Here is a 16,468-nt window from a genome sequence, read left to right on the forward strand (position 1 = left end):
TTCCCCAATCAATTTATTAGTAAGGAGGATGATAGCAGGTGTGGGCCTCCATCCAACTCCGTGTTCATCGCAGTTCATTGCAACATTATAATAGAGGTCCGGCAGGGATTATTATTTTCTGTTAACCCTTCTGACCTGACTAGAGACACATCTAAATCTGTCACTTTCGGAAAAGGTCACGGGAGTGCTGTGGATTCGGGAAGCCAAACTTCTGACTCAGACTCTCGAATATGGCTCATGTGTAATAATTAGTGGGAACGCATTTGCTGTAGTAAAATGGTAACATGAAACTTGATTTAGCATATATTAAAGGGTTTTCCAAGAATTAAAAAAAAAAAATTATGGTCTTAAAATGGGGTAAAACGTAGAAAAAATGGATACTCAACTACTCTGGCAGTTCACCGTCCAGTACTGAGACCCGATACCCACGGCAGGCGGTCACATACCGTTCACTGTGCACGAGATCACTTGGCCAATCGCAGACTTCAGTGGTGGTTCTTCCAAGGCTGCTGAAGCCACAATGTAGGGCACATGACTGCCCCACCACTTTTCTGGCTACCAGTGGGGTTGCAGGGCTGAAATAGGTGAGTATCCATTTTTTCCTTTATTTTACACTATTTTTAGCCCATACATTTTTTTAACCCCTATAATATATTATGTCTTACTTTTATGGTTTGAAGCCAAATTTGGTACATTTCCACAGACTACAACCAAAACTGACTCTAGCTCCACAATCCTGGTCCTGGTTATCATATATATCCTTAAAGGGGGTTGTGCCAAGATCCACAACTCCTTTGAGAATGCAGAGTCTGGGGTGATTGCTCTCGGCATCCTTGGCAAACAGCCGATGTTGCGTGGGGAAGCCGTGGCCAGCCTGACATTCCCCCTACAGCGAAGAGTATTATTACGTGATGTTCATTCACATGAATGGCCGTACTGTAATAAGAGGATGGTAGAAGGTCCATCAGGACTGGAGCCACTTTTTCTGAGACCCACATTCAGAGACACACGGGGGAGAGCCGAGCAGAGGACCCCAGTCTATGGCGTTCATAGTATCTAATAGGGCATATGAACAGAGAACGCCATCTTAGAACAACCTCTTTAATAACTCATGCAAGGTACATTTAAAGATAATTATCTTATGGAGGACCTAAGAATCATGTGGTCATATTACTGGAACTCTTGTCCATGTACCATTCCCTCTTCTGTCTATAAACATTTAAAGCTCTGTACAGCCCATTATATACCATATCAATGGATTCATGGTTGGCCAACCAAACATAACGCAAATTTTTGGACACCATGCAATGGCTGGATGAGTGTTGTAGGGGATACTAAATGTTTAGTGTCTACTGATATCACACAGAGTCTCCCAGACATTGGTGAGATCAATCTAATTCTTTCCTTAACTCAAATGGAATCCCTAAGACTAATCACAACCCCAGTGTGTTAACGATTGATCAACCAACGGTTTCCGATACCTTTGATGCTTGAAAGAATTGAAGAACCTTTAAGAAATCACCCCATCATACTCTCTAAAATCCTGTTCCCATTAAAAGTGAACCTTAAAGGAGTTGTCCGAGGTAAAGGGATTGTGTCATCAGAAAATGATCTATTATATAAATCACATTTTTGTGGTAAACATATATTTAAAGAATTTTTGGAAAGTGTTTTTAAACTTTTGAACACAATCTGTATTTAAAAAAAAAAATCCTAAAATCTGACACTTCCGGATCTATAGAGAAAGTTTTGCAGCAGTCATCTCACTAACATCACAGGCAGGATTACACTGCGAGGCGACACCTAGCTGTAGATAACACAGGACCCACCATTCATAATAGGTGATCAGCTGTGACCATCTACTCTCCTCCCTGCAAAATGACTCAAAATTGTGCGATTTTTACGTGACTTTTGCGTAACCAATGATTTACAACGGTTTCCTTTTTTTCCTCTGCCGGCTTCAGTATCCCTATGACATCACATTGCATGTGGAGAACGTCTGCAAACAAGCCATGGCAGCCAATGAAGACGGTCAGCGATCATGGCTGAGTGCTGTCATTGGCTGCTACAGCAGGTTTATGGGACGTCACTGCTGCCGGTAAACAGACATCGGAGACTGGAGTCGACGGCAGGGGATGAAAGAGGGAACAGAGAGAGGTAACTGCTAATTTTTTATTTTAATGTATGGGTAACCCATTGACAGTGGTTTCCTTACCTCAGACAGAAGTGTGAGAAGAAGGCCTATATTGTACACCATTTGCCATTTATTTGCTTCCTTTTTGGGGGAATTCTGCGTTTTCCAACGGTGGAACCTCCAGATAAAGATCATACTTGACCTCAGAGGATCTCAAGGTTGGAAGGTCCTAAGCGGCCAACTAGCCAATGCTTCTTCTACCTTTGGTATGTCTTCTATCGATATCTATGGAAGTTCTTTGAACCTGGCTGCTAAAGTCTACAGTAATTAGTCCACCTTTGTAAACTCTACATGTTCAGACAGTTACTAAACCAAAATCCAGACATGTAACATCTATCGCGAATACTTACTGAAGGCTCAGTATGTCCTTCGGGTAATGTGCTGCAAATTCTTCCAAATATATTTAAATGGCTGAGGTTCTTAGATGCAATGAAGAAGCAGAAAGTCTAGGAAGAAGCCAATTAGACTTTTTTCGGCAGGCACATACTCAGAATGGCCATAGATATGTAAAGCCAAGAAGCAAGCCAAACTGTTGGTGCCAACAGCAACCCTCAAGGCACATTGGGCACTGAGGATTGTTTGCACTGTGGTACACCATCCTCATGTCGAATGACCAGTTATCCCAGTGACGTCCACCCTACTAATCCCTCCATTAAAGATTAAAAAGGCAAAACTATTCTTAGACTTTATGTTTTAGAAATAGTTACTGAAAGAAACTTGTACGACAAGTTGTGATTTCACCATTTCTTGCCTTTATCCTATATTCTCTACGTCAGACAACTGATGGAAGAGAAATTAGGACATAAAAAAGGTTCTAAAAAGGTCCCATATTTATATGTCGTGGTCACACAACAACACCAAAAATCCCTATAATCCAAGTAATAATATCCACATTGGCTTCTATCTATGTCACTACCTATCTAGCTAGTTAGCAATCGGCATTGCAGATCCTAGAAGTACAAACACTTGAAGGACCCGTGTGACTGAGTGAGGTTGCATAGGGAGCGGGTAACTTTAGGACCCTGCAAACAATATGACGGTTATGTTGTATCTGTTAAATGTGAAGCTTTAAAGCACATTTGCAAATGATTACAATCCGTACAGCCAAATAAATGGGACACATTCCAGTCTGGGAAGTTTTAAGTAGCCCAACTACTAGACTGAAATGAAGTGTCCTTCCCCTGACCACAACAGACAGTGCGGTTTCCCCCTGCGCCTGCCTCAAACAGCTTCCCATTAGTGGGACATGGGACGAGGAATTTCCATGTAATTTGCTGAACCATGAAAGGTCTGAGATCCTTTTTTGACACATGTATGACAGGGCCGTTCATCATCATCATCATCATCATCATTCAATGTTATCACTGAATGTTTGCCAAATATCTAATGTTACCGTTTATGTTGCCCGATACAACCATATTGTAGGTGACATCTCTTGCAACACAGGAGTCGAAGTGAACTATATGCCAATCTATATCCATCTGTGAAGAGAAATTGCTACCAAATAGAGGACTTGTCCCAGCCGGGAAACCAGCATCCTAAAAAAGTAAATCCTATATTAAAGAGACAACCAATGGGACACCATATGGGGTAGTTGGGGGTGGATAGGGGTCCTCCAGTTGGAAATCCCCTTAACCCCCGTAATTAGCCAAAGTAGAGAGTTGGTACCAAAACAAGCAACTACTAGAAATGGACCTAGGCTTAGATGTCCATTATTGCCAATGCCAGAACCCAGCTAGTCGCTGGGACACCAACTAGTTGAAAAGGCATTCATAGACACCAAGATAAAAAAAGTAATACGTGTTCATCATTGGAACATACATCTTTACTTCACATATATGCCCAGAAGTTTGCTACCACTGCAAGAATTTCTCAAAAATAACCTTTTCATTGGTCGGAAACAACCATTTTGTCACCACACAAGCACCAATCATCCCACATGCATTTGGTGTTGTGGTATCCACCATATCATCCACAAATCTACGGCCAGGTTCGCACTAACCACTACTCCCTTGAAGGTCTTAGTTTTATAAGGTCATAAAATTACTTTCTTACCAACTAACATCCCTATATTTTACTGCCGGAGACGTCTTGTTCCCTAACATTACATCTGAAAATACCAAGGCCAATTTTTTCCATGGTTCTTCCCACTTCTTCTGCTCTATACGGCAGATCGAGACTGAAATCTTTCTTGTAGTCAATGCAAATTACAATAGCAGGATTCTCAGGCAGAGAGGAGTCTCCTCTACTGGTAATGTCCAGGTCTTCAGTCATCTGGTGATTACCATAACTTATTTGCCAAATCATTGGCTAAAAAGTTGCACGTAACCAGTAGTGAGGACTTCTCTCTGCCCGGGACTCCAACAAGAAAAAAAAGCAGTACGAGCATGAAATATTTTGAGGCTTACTCTTCCCTAAACCTCAGCATTGTCTAGAGTATCTGTACACTGCAATCTGTGTATTTCATAGGTAAAAATTGGTGACAGGTCCATCAAGTCTTTAAGAGCCTCCAATATCTACCACCAAATGGCTTTTGATACTGGAAAAACACATGAGGGCCTTCAAACTGGATGCCAACAGTAAACGGCCAGGGTACCACATTTTTATGTATATGCAATAGAGTGTAACATTTCTATGCTCCAATGCTTTGAGGACTGGTGGTATTCTTCCTCTCTAGAAGACCAATGCCCAACATTTGAGTTTTGATGTAGACAAAGGCTAGGAGTAAATGGAAATACAATTTTTCATAGTTGCGTGTGTTTTTCCCCCAAGAACCCCACCATACAAGGTAAAAAATCTTATAAAAATCCTACAAAATGTCTACGGACTACTACCAATTTTAAGAAGTTCAACATATATAAGTTCTATGTGTGACAAGGAAGAAGGCCAGAATGAGACTCCGCTAAAACAGCTACAGAGCCCCAGGATCATTAAAAAAAAAACAAAACACCATATCATCCAAAATGGAAGATGCAATCTTCAGGCTACCCCAGTGTTAGGCTACCAACGCTCTATACCTGCTCCTTGTTTGGCCAGTGTTTCTCATGTGATCAGCAAAGGCCAATCAGAGAGTAGTGCACAGTTGGCATTAGCTTGATAGAAAATTGCAACGGCCAACTCGGACGGCCAAAAACCTTCACTGGAACGGTCAGATCGGATGAACGGCAGAGATGTACAACTGCTAGTAATATACCACATATCCTTCCAGACAACATTTTATCCTAAAATTGGAGGGTTGCTTTATGACCCATTATCATGTCTATGGCACTCAACCAATCGGGAACAATCAACCAAATTGGTCTAATTTTTATTAGATTCATGTTTATCCCAAATTTTGGATTATTTATCCTTAACTCATATTGTAAAAAAAAATGTTAAATCAAATCCGAACATTTCCGACACAAGTTATGTAAAAAGTAAGAACTATGTTGTCGAAATTTTTTTTTATATATTTCTACAATTTTTTCCTACAGACATATTAAAGTCCTCCTCACGCACGTAGCATGAGGACATTCTATTAATTCTAAATAAAAATAGAAAATCCCCAGCCCCACACCTGATCTTCAGCTATGGCAAGTGGTTCATCCCGATGTGCCAGCAGGACCATCTGGTCAATCCGCACATTGGGGGCTTTCAATACCATTTTATGATGAAATTGCAGAAACGCTGCCAAAACAGAACTAAAATTTCGGCACAACCTGCCCAGTCTGGTCTTCATTTGGCTTAATTTGTATTTAGGACAAAGAGGATATTTTACAGCTCGAAAAACCCAAATGCCGCTTCCATAATTCAACTACGTACATCAAGATTTACTGGTGCCGAGACCCTGGGATGTTGCTTCCAGCTTATTCTGAGTAAAAGCAAACTGACCAAATCAGCTTTCTAAGATTTAACAAAAAAAAAAAAATCTGATTTTTTTTTTCCAAAAAACACTTTGGAACTTTTAGAATTTTTCATCTTTTTTTAAAGGAAGTTTATTACGACGTTTTGTTACACACTACTGAGATGACACAATGGCTTTTTCTTTTGCTAACTTGAAAAAAAAATGTTATTAAATAAATACATTGATTTGCAAAAGTTTAAAAAAATTCATATTTTTTTCTGAATTTACAAATATGGGGTTAATTTTTTTTTTCTGTAGCCGAAATGCCACGAGGTAGAAATTGTAGGCCAGCTTTTGTAACTCTCGTGCATAGTCCTGATACAAGCTGCCTACCTCATCTACAGAAGGGAAAGGCCTGGAGTATCAGGTGTCAACTCATTGTTAGCTTGCCAGAATATATATCCATCCAGTGTCTGCCTACTGCTAAGTTCTAACTCTTTAACAAATCTGGCCTCAGACAAAATTAAACCACTTCAAAAAGAAAGTTTTTTTTTTCTCTTCCCACAACTTTGCCCACATAAGCCAACTTTGCACCCCAGCTGCAACTCTCCAAACTTTTTTTGCGGTTGACTGCTTACGAATGATCAAAGGTTAAATTTTATCTAAAAGGTCAACTGCCTTGTGGCAAAGGTTACGACCTTAACAACTAAAAAGTGAATTTGCCACGTGCCTGCTTTAACTCCTCATCTTGATACGGATAGGCGGCCATTTCTGAAAAGGGTCATAAATTTACTTCACTTTTTTTTTTCATTTCCAAAAGATTTCAGAAAAAAAAAGAACTTAACGAAAAACTTTTTGACATATTTACTAAAGCGAGAATTCCTAAGTGCCGTTTATTCACCCATAGAAAATCCGACCGACGTTTAGGAGGTTGGAAACTCTGCATTTGGACTCGGTTGGGGAAAATAACATTTCCTGCCTTCTAGTTTTTACATTATACCTTTGCTTCTTTCCCCAAATCCTTGCATGCTCATATATCAGTTTATAGTAGGGAGGTCGGACAAAGGGGTGCTGGGGATATAGTTTCTCTTTTTGTTTGTAAAGTTCGGTTGAGAATTACCTCAATGCACAGTATCTGCGGTTTTTAATTCAACGTTACTGTAGGTATTTTTCGAATTCAGTGGAAGGAGGAATATAAATGATTGCTGCAGGGTGCTGAGGAATTTTGTAGGGATTTTGGAAGAAAAAAAAGTGGAGAAAAGTGGGACCGCGATGGGCATGAAAAGGATACAGGAATCAGGATGAATAAACGAGGGACTAACAAAATGTTTGGGGGAAAAAATGTTATATTTTATTCGATAGGTAGGGATACATAGAATGGAGGTCTGCTCAAAGAGGCAATACAAATGTACAAGGTACAAATAAATGTTACAAACTACAAAAATGAGCTTGAAAGAGATAGACAGAGTGAAAGACACAAGATAGAGAGATAGATATGAGATAGATATAGATCTGAGATAGATAGATATGAAATAGATAGATAGATAGATAGATAGATAGATAGATATGGGATAGATAGATATGAGATAGATAGATAGATATGATATAGATAGAGAGATAGAGAGATATGAGATGGATAGATATAGATATTAGATAGATAAATAGATAGATAGATAGATAGATAGATAGATAGATAGATAGATATGAAATAGATAGATAGATAGATAGATAGATAGGAGATAGATAGATAGATATGAGATAGATAGATAGATAGATAGAAGGAAAGAAAAAGAGAGAAAAAAAGAAAGAACGAAAGAGAAAGAACAGATAGATAGATATGAGATAGATAGATAGATAGATAGATAGATAGATAGATAGATAGATATTAGATAGATAGATAGATAGATAGATAGATATGAGATAGATAGATGGATAGATATGAGATAGATAGATAGATAGATAGATAGATATTAGATAGATAGATAGATAGATAGATAGATAGATAGATAGATAGATAGATAGATATGACATAGATAGATAGATATGACATAGATAGATAGATAGATATCAGATAGATAGATAGATAGGAGATAGATAGATAGATATGAGATAGATAGATATGAGGTAGATAGATAGATAGATAGATAGATAGATAGATAGATAGATAGATAGATAGATAGATAGATAGATAGATAGATAGATAGATATGAGATAGATAGATATGAGGTAGATAGATAGATAGAAGTACATTGGCACATCCTAACACAGAACCCTCTTCCAGAAAAACTGTTATTGGAGCGATCGATACCGGGTTAAATATGAAATGGATATAAGAATAATCAGAGAGGGGTTTGTAGCACACACAATGCGCAATTAATTATGACACAACACCACCAGAGCGTTCCAGCGCACAAGCAGTTAAGTGGCCCTGGCAGGTGAAGGGTACTTTTAGTATTTGGCATTCTTGAAGCTCAGACCCTTAACTGTTCAAGTGCCGTGGAAATATGGATAAGTCACTTTGCAGCCCTTTCATTCCAGAAAGGCCGAGGCCTACGTATCAAATCCACCATATTATTACTACTAACTCCGACTTCAGAAGTTCCCCCACCCCCACGTGTCGCCCCCCGCGAATGAATACGCCAAAAAGTCTGTGGCATTATAAATGTGGAGAGCCAATCTGAAGTCTCTTCTGCAAAACTTCTGCCTGCCTGGAGGCACGCTGGGTGCCGCACTCATAAAAAGAGATAATACCAGCTTGAAAAAAACTCAAACCTGGTAACGACGTGACATACGTGCCTTGATATATTTAGTGACAGGCAGGACAGCACCATGGGGTATATAAAAGCAATGTGATGTATAGACTGTTAATCGGACAGCCATTTAATAGGGCTTTAAAGCTAAGAGTCGAGACCCATAGGGATTTCTGATAGTAAATGGCAGTAACGTCCATCATCCGCTTTATTGAAAACCTATCATACATCATCTGAGATGTGCCTGCGCCCCTGCGCGCTTCTGTTTTGACTCTAGCAAGCTTTAACATTCATTATTAAGTGCATTTAAGGTTCCCTCCACCTATAGATCAGACAGCATCGAGACGAAAGGGAGAGTATTTTGTGCCAAGCCCCGTGCCGAGAATTCAAGGTGAACCTATTTTGCATAATTAAATATTCAAACGCCTCATTTAATAATTGCCCGTGTATCAGGTATGTTTATTGTTGCAGTGTCCTCAGGAATGAAAACAGAAACCCAGGTGCCACTGTTTTTACCATCACCTAGGTAAGGCCAAGGCTGACAGTGCCAATGGTGCCAACTTTCTGTCACCAATATCGTGCATTTTGGCACAAAGTCCGTGAGCCTTCGAGCCGACTGCAACAGAAAACTAAGTGTCTCTGTTCTACCATCACCTTAGTAGGACGGTGGGTGACGGCACCAAACCTCAAACACCAAATATACTACATTCTGGCACGCTAAGCCTGTGTACTGGAACGCCCTACTAACGAATGGGTCCATAAGGGTCAAGAAAAAAAAAAAAACAAGGGAAAAATTTCCAAAAAATTGCAAACACCACCACAAAACGGAAGAAAGTAGAAAAAGCACTTACCTGCCGAGTGCACAAAGTATGCCAAGTATAAGTCGAGTTCCTTGACCGAAACTCCTATGTGGTGCGGCTGTACGCACAGCCCGTGGTTAGAACACTGAGGAGATTTTACAAGACGTTCGCCATCAGTACTTTCGAGTGGGATACCTTTAAATAAAATCACCATGACCAGGTCCAGTCTCCAGACCTTGTCCGCTTGTCGAAGGCAGTCAATCCTTCTCATTTTTCCTTTCTGGTCAGGGTTGGAGAGAACGCAACATGCCGGCTTTTTCCCTGTAACCGTGAGTACAAAATCCTCCCGATATTCCGGCCTAATATCTTTTCTCAGCTTTGCCAGGAGCCGGGACGCCCATTTCTGTTTGACTTCAGGTTTTTCGCTCAATAACTCGTCCTTCACGGCTCTTTCCTCCTCTTTTGACATGCGTTTTTCGTGTTTTTTGAAATATTTTCTTTTTCGGGCTTGTAGGTTGAACCACGTGTAGGCGAAGGCTCGCACGTGCGGCAGAAGTGCTTCGATGAAGGGATGGAACTCATCCTGCAGAAGAGAAGGGGGGAAAAAAGAAAAAAATATAGCTATGAAAAATCATTTCACGGTCACCGCGGGAAACACATTCTTATTATTGGCCGAAGACATAGCACCGAGCTGGGGGACAAATAGTGCCAAATTAGAGGGATGGAGTTAGAGGGTTTTCCATGGCAGGAAGTTTTTCCTGGGAAGATATAGATATGATAGGCCCTATTTTTAATGGAAGGCAAAAAATATATAAAAAAAAAAAAATCAAAAAAAATAAATAAAAGTATACCGTATATGTAAAAAAAATCTAAAATTTTAAAAAGTGGTCTAGGAATATTGTGTGAAGGTGCCCAGCCGGGACAATATCTCAATGTGTACGTACTCTATACTTTTATGCTACCCCCTCCCAAAAAAAATTACAAAAACATCAACATTTTAAGTTGTAACCGCGGGAACATTAGACGGATTGGAAAAGGCCACGTTTACACCCACAAATCAATACGGCCGTAAAAGTTTCATGATTATTGTAAAAACTACATCTAACCTTTTACGAGGCCGGGGAGCTGAGAAGAACTGATTCTTCACTCCACGTGTACTTGTATAACTGGCTCTGAATTATGTATTACACAATTAAGTGGGCATTTCATTTCTACCTGACCAAAGATCACACTTTATCTCCAGATACTCAAACCCAGGATAACATTGAGGGGCCGTTTCAAAGAAAAGCGAACCCATACACTCAGTAGGTTCAAGAGCTGGGGGGGTGAAATTATTTAAAGGGACAGTACACATTAAAGAAAAAAAGTTTGGGCTGATAAATATCATTGAAGTATATGAACAAGAGCCTTCATGATAAAAGAGGGGGAAACACCGAGGAAATAAAAACTATATACAACTTTAATTAAACTGGAAAGATATTTAATGTTGGGGAGGGGGATAAAAAAAATAACCCGTTAGAGTGTTAGCAGTTCATATTTTCCACGTTTGATAATTAGTTACAGTAATGAGCGCGTGCATAAAAACAAAGAATGCCGCTGCTGTTCCTCGACGCTCATCATCCACGAGGTTTAACAAAATAGGCAGATATTTATACTGCGAGGAGTCAAGTTTTTGTCGTCTAAATTAAATTTTACATATTTTCCCCTCCCCCGTATTAGTGATATTTTATACGGTATTTAATAAAAATATGGCGATGTAGCAAAAATAAATGTCCACAGCGTCTACTTAAGGGGGAAAAAAAACTAAGTATGCAAAACTACCTCAATGACACCCTGCAACTATTTAGTGCATGACACATAAAACTAGCTGCTTATGATAATAAATCATATCATCTGAGAAATATTTTCCACCGGTTTGCATCTTGCGGAGGAACATATTTACGGATCGCTTATTTATTATCTAGATGACTCCAAATAAGTGAAAAGTGAAAAAAAAAGACACCTGCGTTCTAAACCGAGAACACAACTGCAATCCCATGTACACCTAGGCTGCCAATATCTAGGAATAGAAATAAAAAAATTGCAATTTTTTGGAGGGGGTGAACTTTTTTAAATTAATTATTTAATTTTATTTTTGCATCTATTTTGACTTTAAATGTCTCGGTTTAAGTGCAAGCTATCGGACGAGGTAAGGCCTCGCTGCTACAAGAACGTCTGTATCCAAAGCTGGACGGGGAGTCAGCCTGCAGAGGAAACGTTTAATATTTACTTCTAGAAGTAGCTTCAAAAAAAAGAAAGAGAGAGAACTCTACTTTGTAACCTAAACATTAATAATTCAGCGCCTCTGACTAGACAACGGTTCTGAGCTCGGTTATAAGCTGCCATTAAAAACATAATAAAAAATGTGCAAAAAAAAAAAAAGAAGAAAGTCAAACCCATTTCTAAGCTTTAGATAAGCAGGTTACATAAACGTGCTCAGAGCAGGGCAGACCCCGTCCGGACCCAGCTGCACTGAAATCCCTCCACTCGAAATTCACTTTTCTGCCACCTTAAAAAACTTTTGTTTTCAACAGCTAAACCGTCTCAAAAAAAGTTACGTCCGATGGACAAAAAGCCCTGACGATACCATCCTGTTGAATACAGAAAACTGCAACCGAGTTCCCCCTCTTCTCTGTGTTCTCGCACTTTCCAGCACAAATATATCAGTTTAGTATTAAATAACTAAAACAGACCGGGAGAAGCGACAATTAAATATGGAAAGCATTTTTTTTTTTTACGTTAGAGGATCCTAGAATCTTAGAAGTCGTCCACAGCCTGAAAAGGTTCATATTCCAGTCTCCCCCTTCACCTATATACAGAAACCAAATCTCAGTTTAACCCACCTACTGCCAAAAAGCTCTAAAGCTGGAAGGGAAAGTATTACAATATATATAAATACAATGTAACAAAGACCATATACTGACTATACACTAATAATATATACGCCAAGTCCCAAAATAGTCTCATAAAATCTACTAACTTCAGAAAGCAATAAAAAACAACAAAAAGTAGCAGTTTAAAGAATAACAATAATAAAAAAAGACAAGTTCATTTTAGCTGAAGTATCACATCGCTGTGAAAAGGAGAAAGCATTCTCACACTCCGAAGTACAACACCGTCAACTTTCAGTTTTTACGCAGAGGATGGATGTTTTGCAACACCGTGAAAAATAAAAAATATATATATAAAATAACATTAAAAAAAAACATAAAAATAAATAAAAGGTTAAAAATATACAAACAACGATGCAGCGATATAAAGTGTAAAATGTGTAAACATATGGAAACAGTAACATGATAGAAAAGGAACTAGACAATGACAAGCAATGTAGAAAAAGGCAAAGGAAAAAAAAACTTTTTTCTTGGCTTTCAGCAAACTTTGCTAAGGCACGTTGCTAGTCCAGCTTGCGGACATGTGCCATATTTTCACATGTGCATGGAAGGGGTACAAGTATTGTTAGGCCCAAGCAGCAGCACATAAATTACACTGCACACTGGATGCAATTTGTAAGCATCCGAAAATAAATGAGGGAAAACACGACCAAGATTTTCTGGAGAGGATTGTAGCATCGTCTATGGATTTCGTATGGCGACACTGACACAATGGCTCTAAAGTACAGCACAGCTCTACCGTCGTGCTCTACACAGTCACCTATACGACATGTTCTCAGCAGTCTGACTATAATAGTTTGCAATGTACTATTTTATAATTACAGGTTACGCTAAATTATCTGTCCCACACCCCTCACCCAAAGGCTACGACAACTCAGGAGAAGGGATTCTTTTTTTCAGAATGTTTCGGTGCCAAATATCAAAAGATGACAAGTTAAAAAAAAAAAAAAAAACAGACATGAATCCACTGTACCCAAACACTTGTAGCTGGCCAACCAGGAGTGACCGGTGGCAAGGATCTAGATCCAGGAATGAATGTGGAGGCTCCATCTACCTCACCTCCTGTGCCCATTGCCAACCCAAGTGCCATGACCCCCCCCAACATTGCCCCACTGCACCCGCCTGAAGGAGAGTAGATACTACCACAGATCTTGAGCCGCATAGGGTGATATCTGCTTGGTAAAAAAAGTTGCACGTAGAATTCATCCCCCTTGTGTGATAGTCAGCGACCAGAGGGGGAGAGAGACAGATCTGAACTGCCCAGAGAACAGAGACAGCACAGCCAGGACCGGCCCCCACACACACACACTGACACACACACACACACACTCACTCTGCAAGGAAATCCACCAACATATTCACACACTACACTACAGCTAACTAGTACAACTAACCAGCTCACTATGCAAATAACCAGCACAACTATGCACTGCAAAGCAACTGCAATAACAGCTGGAATACACAACTGCTAAGCACTACTGTACAACCCAGCACACACAACTAACCAGTGCTATGCATAACCGCACAGCACACACAACTAGTCAGTGCCATGCATAACTAACTGCACAGTACACACACAACTAACTGATCAGTAACTGTACACAGCTACACATTGTACACACAACTGGTCAATAACCATACTCAGCTACACATTGTACACACAACTGGTCAATAACCATACTCAGCTACACATTGTACACACAACTGGTCAATAACTGTACTCAGCTACACATTGTACACACAACTAACTGATCAGTAACTGTACACAGCTACACATTGCACACACAACTAGTCAATAACTGTACTCAGCTACACATTGTACACACAACTAGTCAATAACTGTACTCAGCTACACATTGTACACACAACTAGTCAATAACTGTACTCAGCTACACATTGTACACACAACTAACTGATCAGTAACTGTACTCAGCTACACATTGCACACACAACCTAACAGTTCCCTCCATACACAAGTACCCAATACTAATGCATAGCTTGCCTAACACACAACACAACCACAATACCCATTACACACATTATAATGCAACCACAATAACATCACAACACTCCAACTCTCGCATGCCCACTGCAATGCAACTCCAGTACCCAGCTGTGTAGGGCACACTATTACTACACTAGTCAAAAGCCTATAGATCCACCTTCCAACACATGCACACTTCACTGCAAACTAAAAGCTACAACCAGCAACACTGTATCCAACTCTCATCCACATCCTGCCCTGCACCCAACACATACAGAAGAGAATAAAAGCAAACACCAGGCTGCAAGCAATCCCTCACTGTGCCCTGCAAGCTACATAGTGCCACATGCTGCCCATTATACTGCAACATCGAAGTGTGCAGCAACACCCAGCCACAATCCTCAGCAACTATCTGCCATGCACAAAGTGACACAAAGCCAAGGCACACACAATAACTGTGCCCAGGATTCCTGCACTGTCTGGGCAGCACTACACACTCATGACAAGCCAATGGCAGGCAGCACTACACAACTTCATCCCTCCAGCCAGTGACACTGAAGTGACACTTCCCCAGTGCCAATGTCATTGTGTGTGGGGATCATTAGTGATTGCACACACTGGAGGTGTGCAGAGAAAGAGTCAAGGCACAAAGTAGCAGCAGAAGTAACAATGAGCCCACATCCCCTGGCATATGCACTGCAGGGCAGCCAGACCTTGGCATCTCTCTCCCTTCCAGACACGTGCAGACAGCCCAGGGCAGATCCCCCCCTTTTTTCTTTTTTTTTTTTGCACAATGCCACCAAGTCCTGATCAAAGTGTATTAATAGCCAAGGCGCCATGAGCCATGTGCCCAGCTGGGAGTAACTTACCTGGGTGAGGCAGAGCGGGGAGTACATGCTGCTGGGTGTGCAGGGAGAACACACGGTGGCCGGGGACAGGAGGGAAGAAGGATCAGGCTTCTTGCTGGTCGCTTTCACATTTCCAACTCTGCAAACTGCAGCTGATCCGCTCCATGAGCTGAACTTCCACCCCCCAACCCTGCGCCCCCCGGGGAGCCCTCCCTGGCATTCGGTGGTGCCCGGCTGCTGGTGCAGGAGCTGCTGTGCCCTGGTCCAGTCCTAGGCTGGGAGCTGGCTGCAAAGCAGGAATAACTTTCCGGATACTGCAGCTCTCAGGCACCCAACCCCCACCCACTACTGTCACCCCCCTCCTCCGATCACAGCACAGTCTAATCATGCAAAAGGACTGATCAATAAATGAAATAGTCTATATCAGAGTGGGGGTGGCAGTGCCCAGACATGGTGGGGGAGGGGTTAACCCGCGCGGTGCCAGGGCTCGGGGAGGAGCCGGGGGTGCAGGGGTTAAGTGTAGAAGTATGCAGAACTCTCTCTCTCTTTCCGGGACCTGCACCGGTCCCCTCCCTCCGGGCTCCTTATGAAATGAGATTTGCAGAATGGCACCGCTTCCCCTGAACCTTCACAGTAGATGGGACGTGCAGAGCCAAGTGACAGCGGTGACAAGTCCTCCCGCGGCCCGCTATGTACTAACAGGCTGACGCTACTTTGTGTGCGCGCTATTGTTCCTGTTGGTCTTTACTAGTGGTGGGACCCCGTTCTACATAATAGATGCGGAGACTCTGCAGTAGGAGACATGCTGGCACGTGTAGTTCTACAGCAGCTCCAGTTGCCATCAGACTGCTTTATGGGGAATGCACAAGTGACAGCCGCATGTCAGCACCCTGCACTGTGTGACCCGGACTGTGGGGACTTCAGGGATACTGCTTAACTATCTATCTCATATCTATCTATCTATCTATCTATCTATCTATCTATCTATCTATCTATTATCTCATATCTATCTATCTATCTATCTATCTATCTATCTATCTATCTATCTATCTATCTATCTATCTCATATCTATCATCTATCTATCTATCTATCTACTATATATCTCATATCTATCTATCTAATATCTATCTATCTATCT

The 16,468-nt window shown here is 40.9% G+C and overlaps 1 protein-coding gene across 13 annotated transcripts in view; it reads right to left on the reverse strand.

The window, feature by feature from the left end:
* Nucleotides 1-16,468, reverse strand: part of NFIA (nuclear factor I A) — a 305,334-nt gene that overhangs the window by 275,702 nt on the left and 13,164 nt on the right. For 5 of the 13 annotated variants that reach the window (XM_066597743.1, XM_066597736.1, XM_066597734.1 and 2 more), the window contains exons 1-2: nucleotides 13,471-13,614; nucleotides 9,619-10,150 (exon numbers count right to left, since the gene is read on the reverse strand). In XM_066597743.1, coding sequence (XP_066453840.1) covers nucleotides 9,619-10,150; nucleotides 13,471-13,602 — 664 coding nt within the window. In that variant the 5' untranslated portion in view covers nucleotides 13,603-13,614. Of the gene's footprint in view, nucleotides 1-9,618; nucleotides 10,151-13,470; nucleotides 13,615-13,640; nucleotides 14,005-15,350; nucleotides 15,713-16,468 lie in introns of those variants that run through there. The other 8 variants (XM_066597744.1, XM_066597742.1, XM_066597745.1 and 5 more) reach the window with 7 other exon arrangements.

Source organism: Eleutherodactylus coqui, chromosome 3 (assembly GCF_035609145.1).
Source record: "Eleutherodactylus coqui strain aEleCoq1 chromosome 3, aEleCoq1.hap1, whole genome shotgun sequence".
Lineage (NCBI taxonomy): Eukaryota > Metazoa > Chordata > Amphibia > Anura > Eleutherodactylidae > Eleutherodactylus > Eleutherodactylus coqui.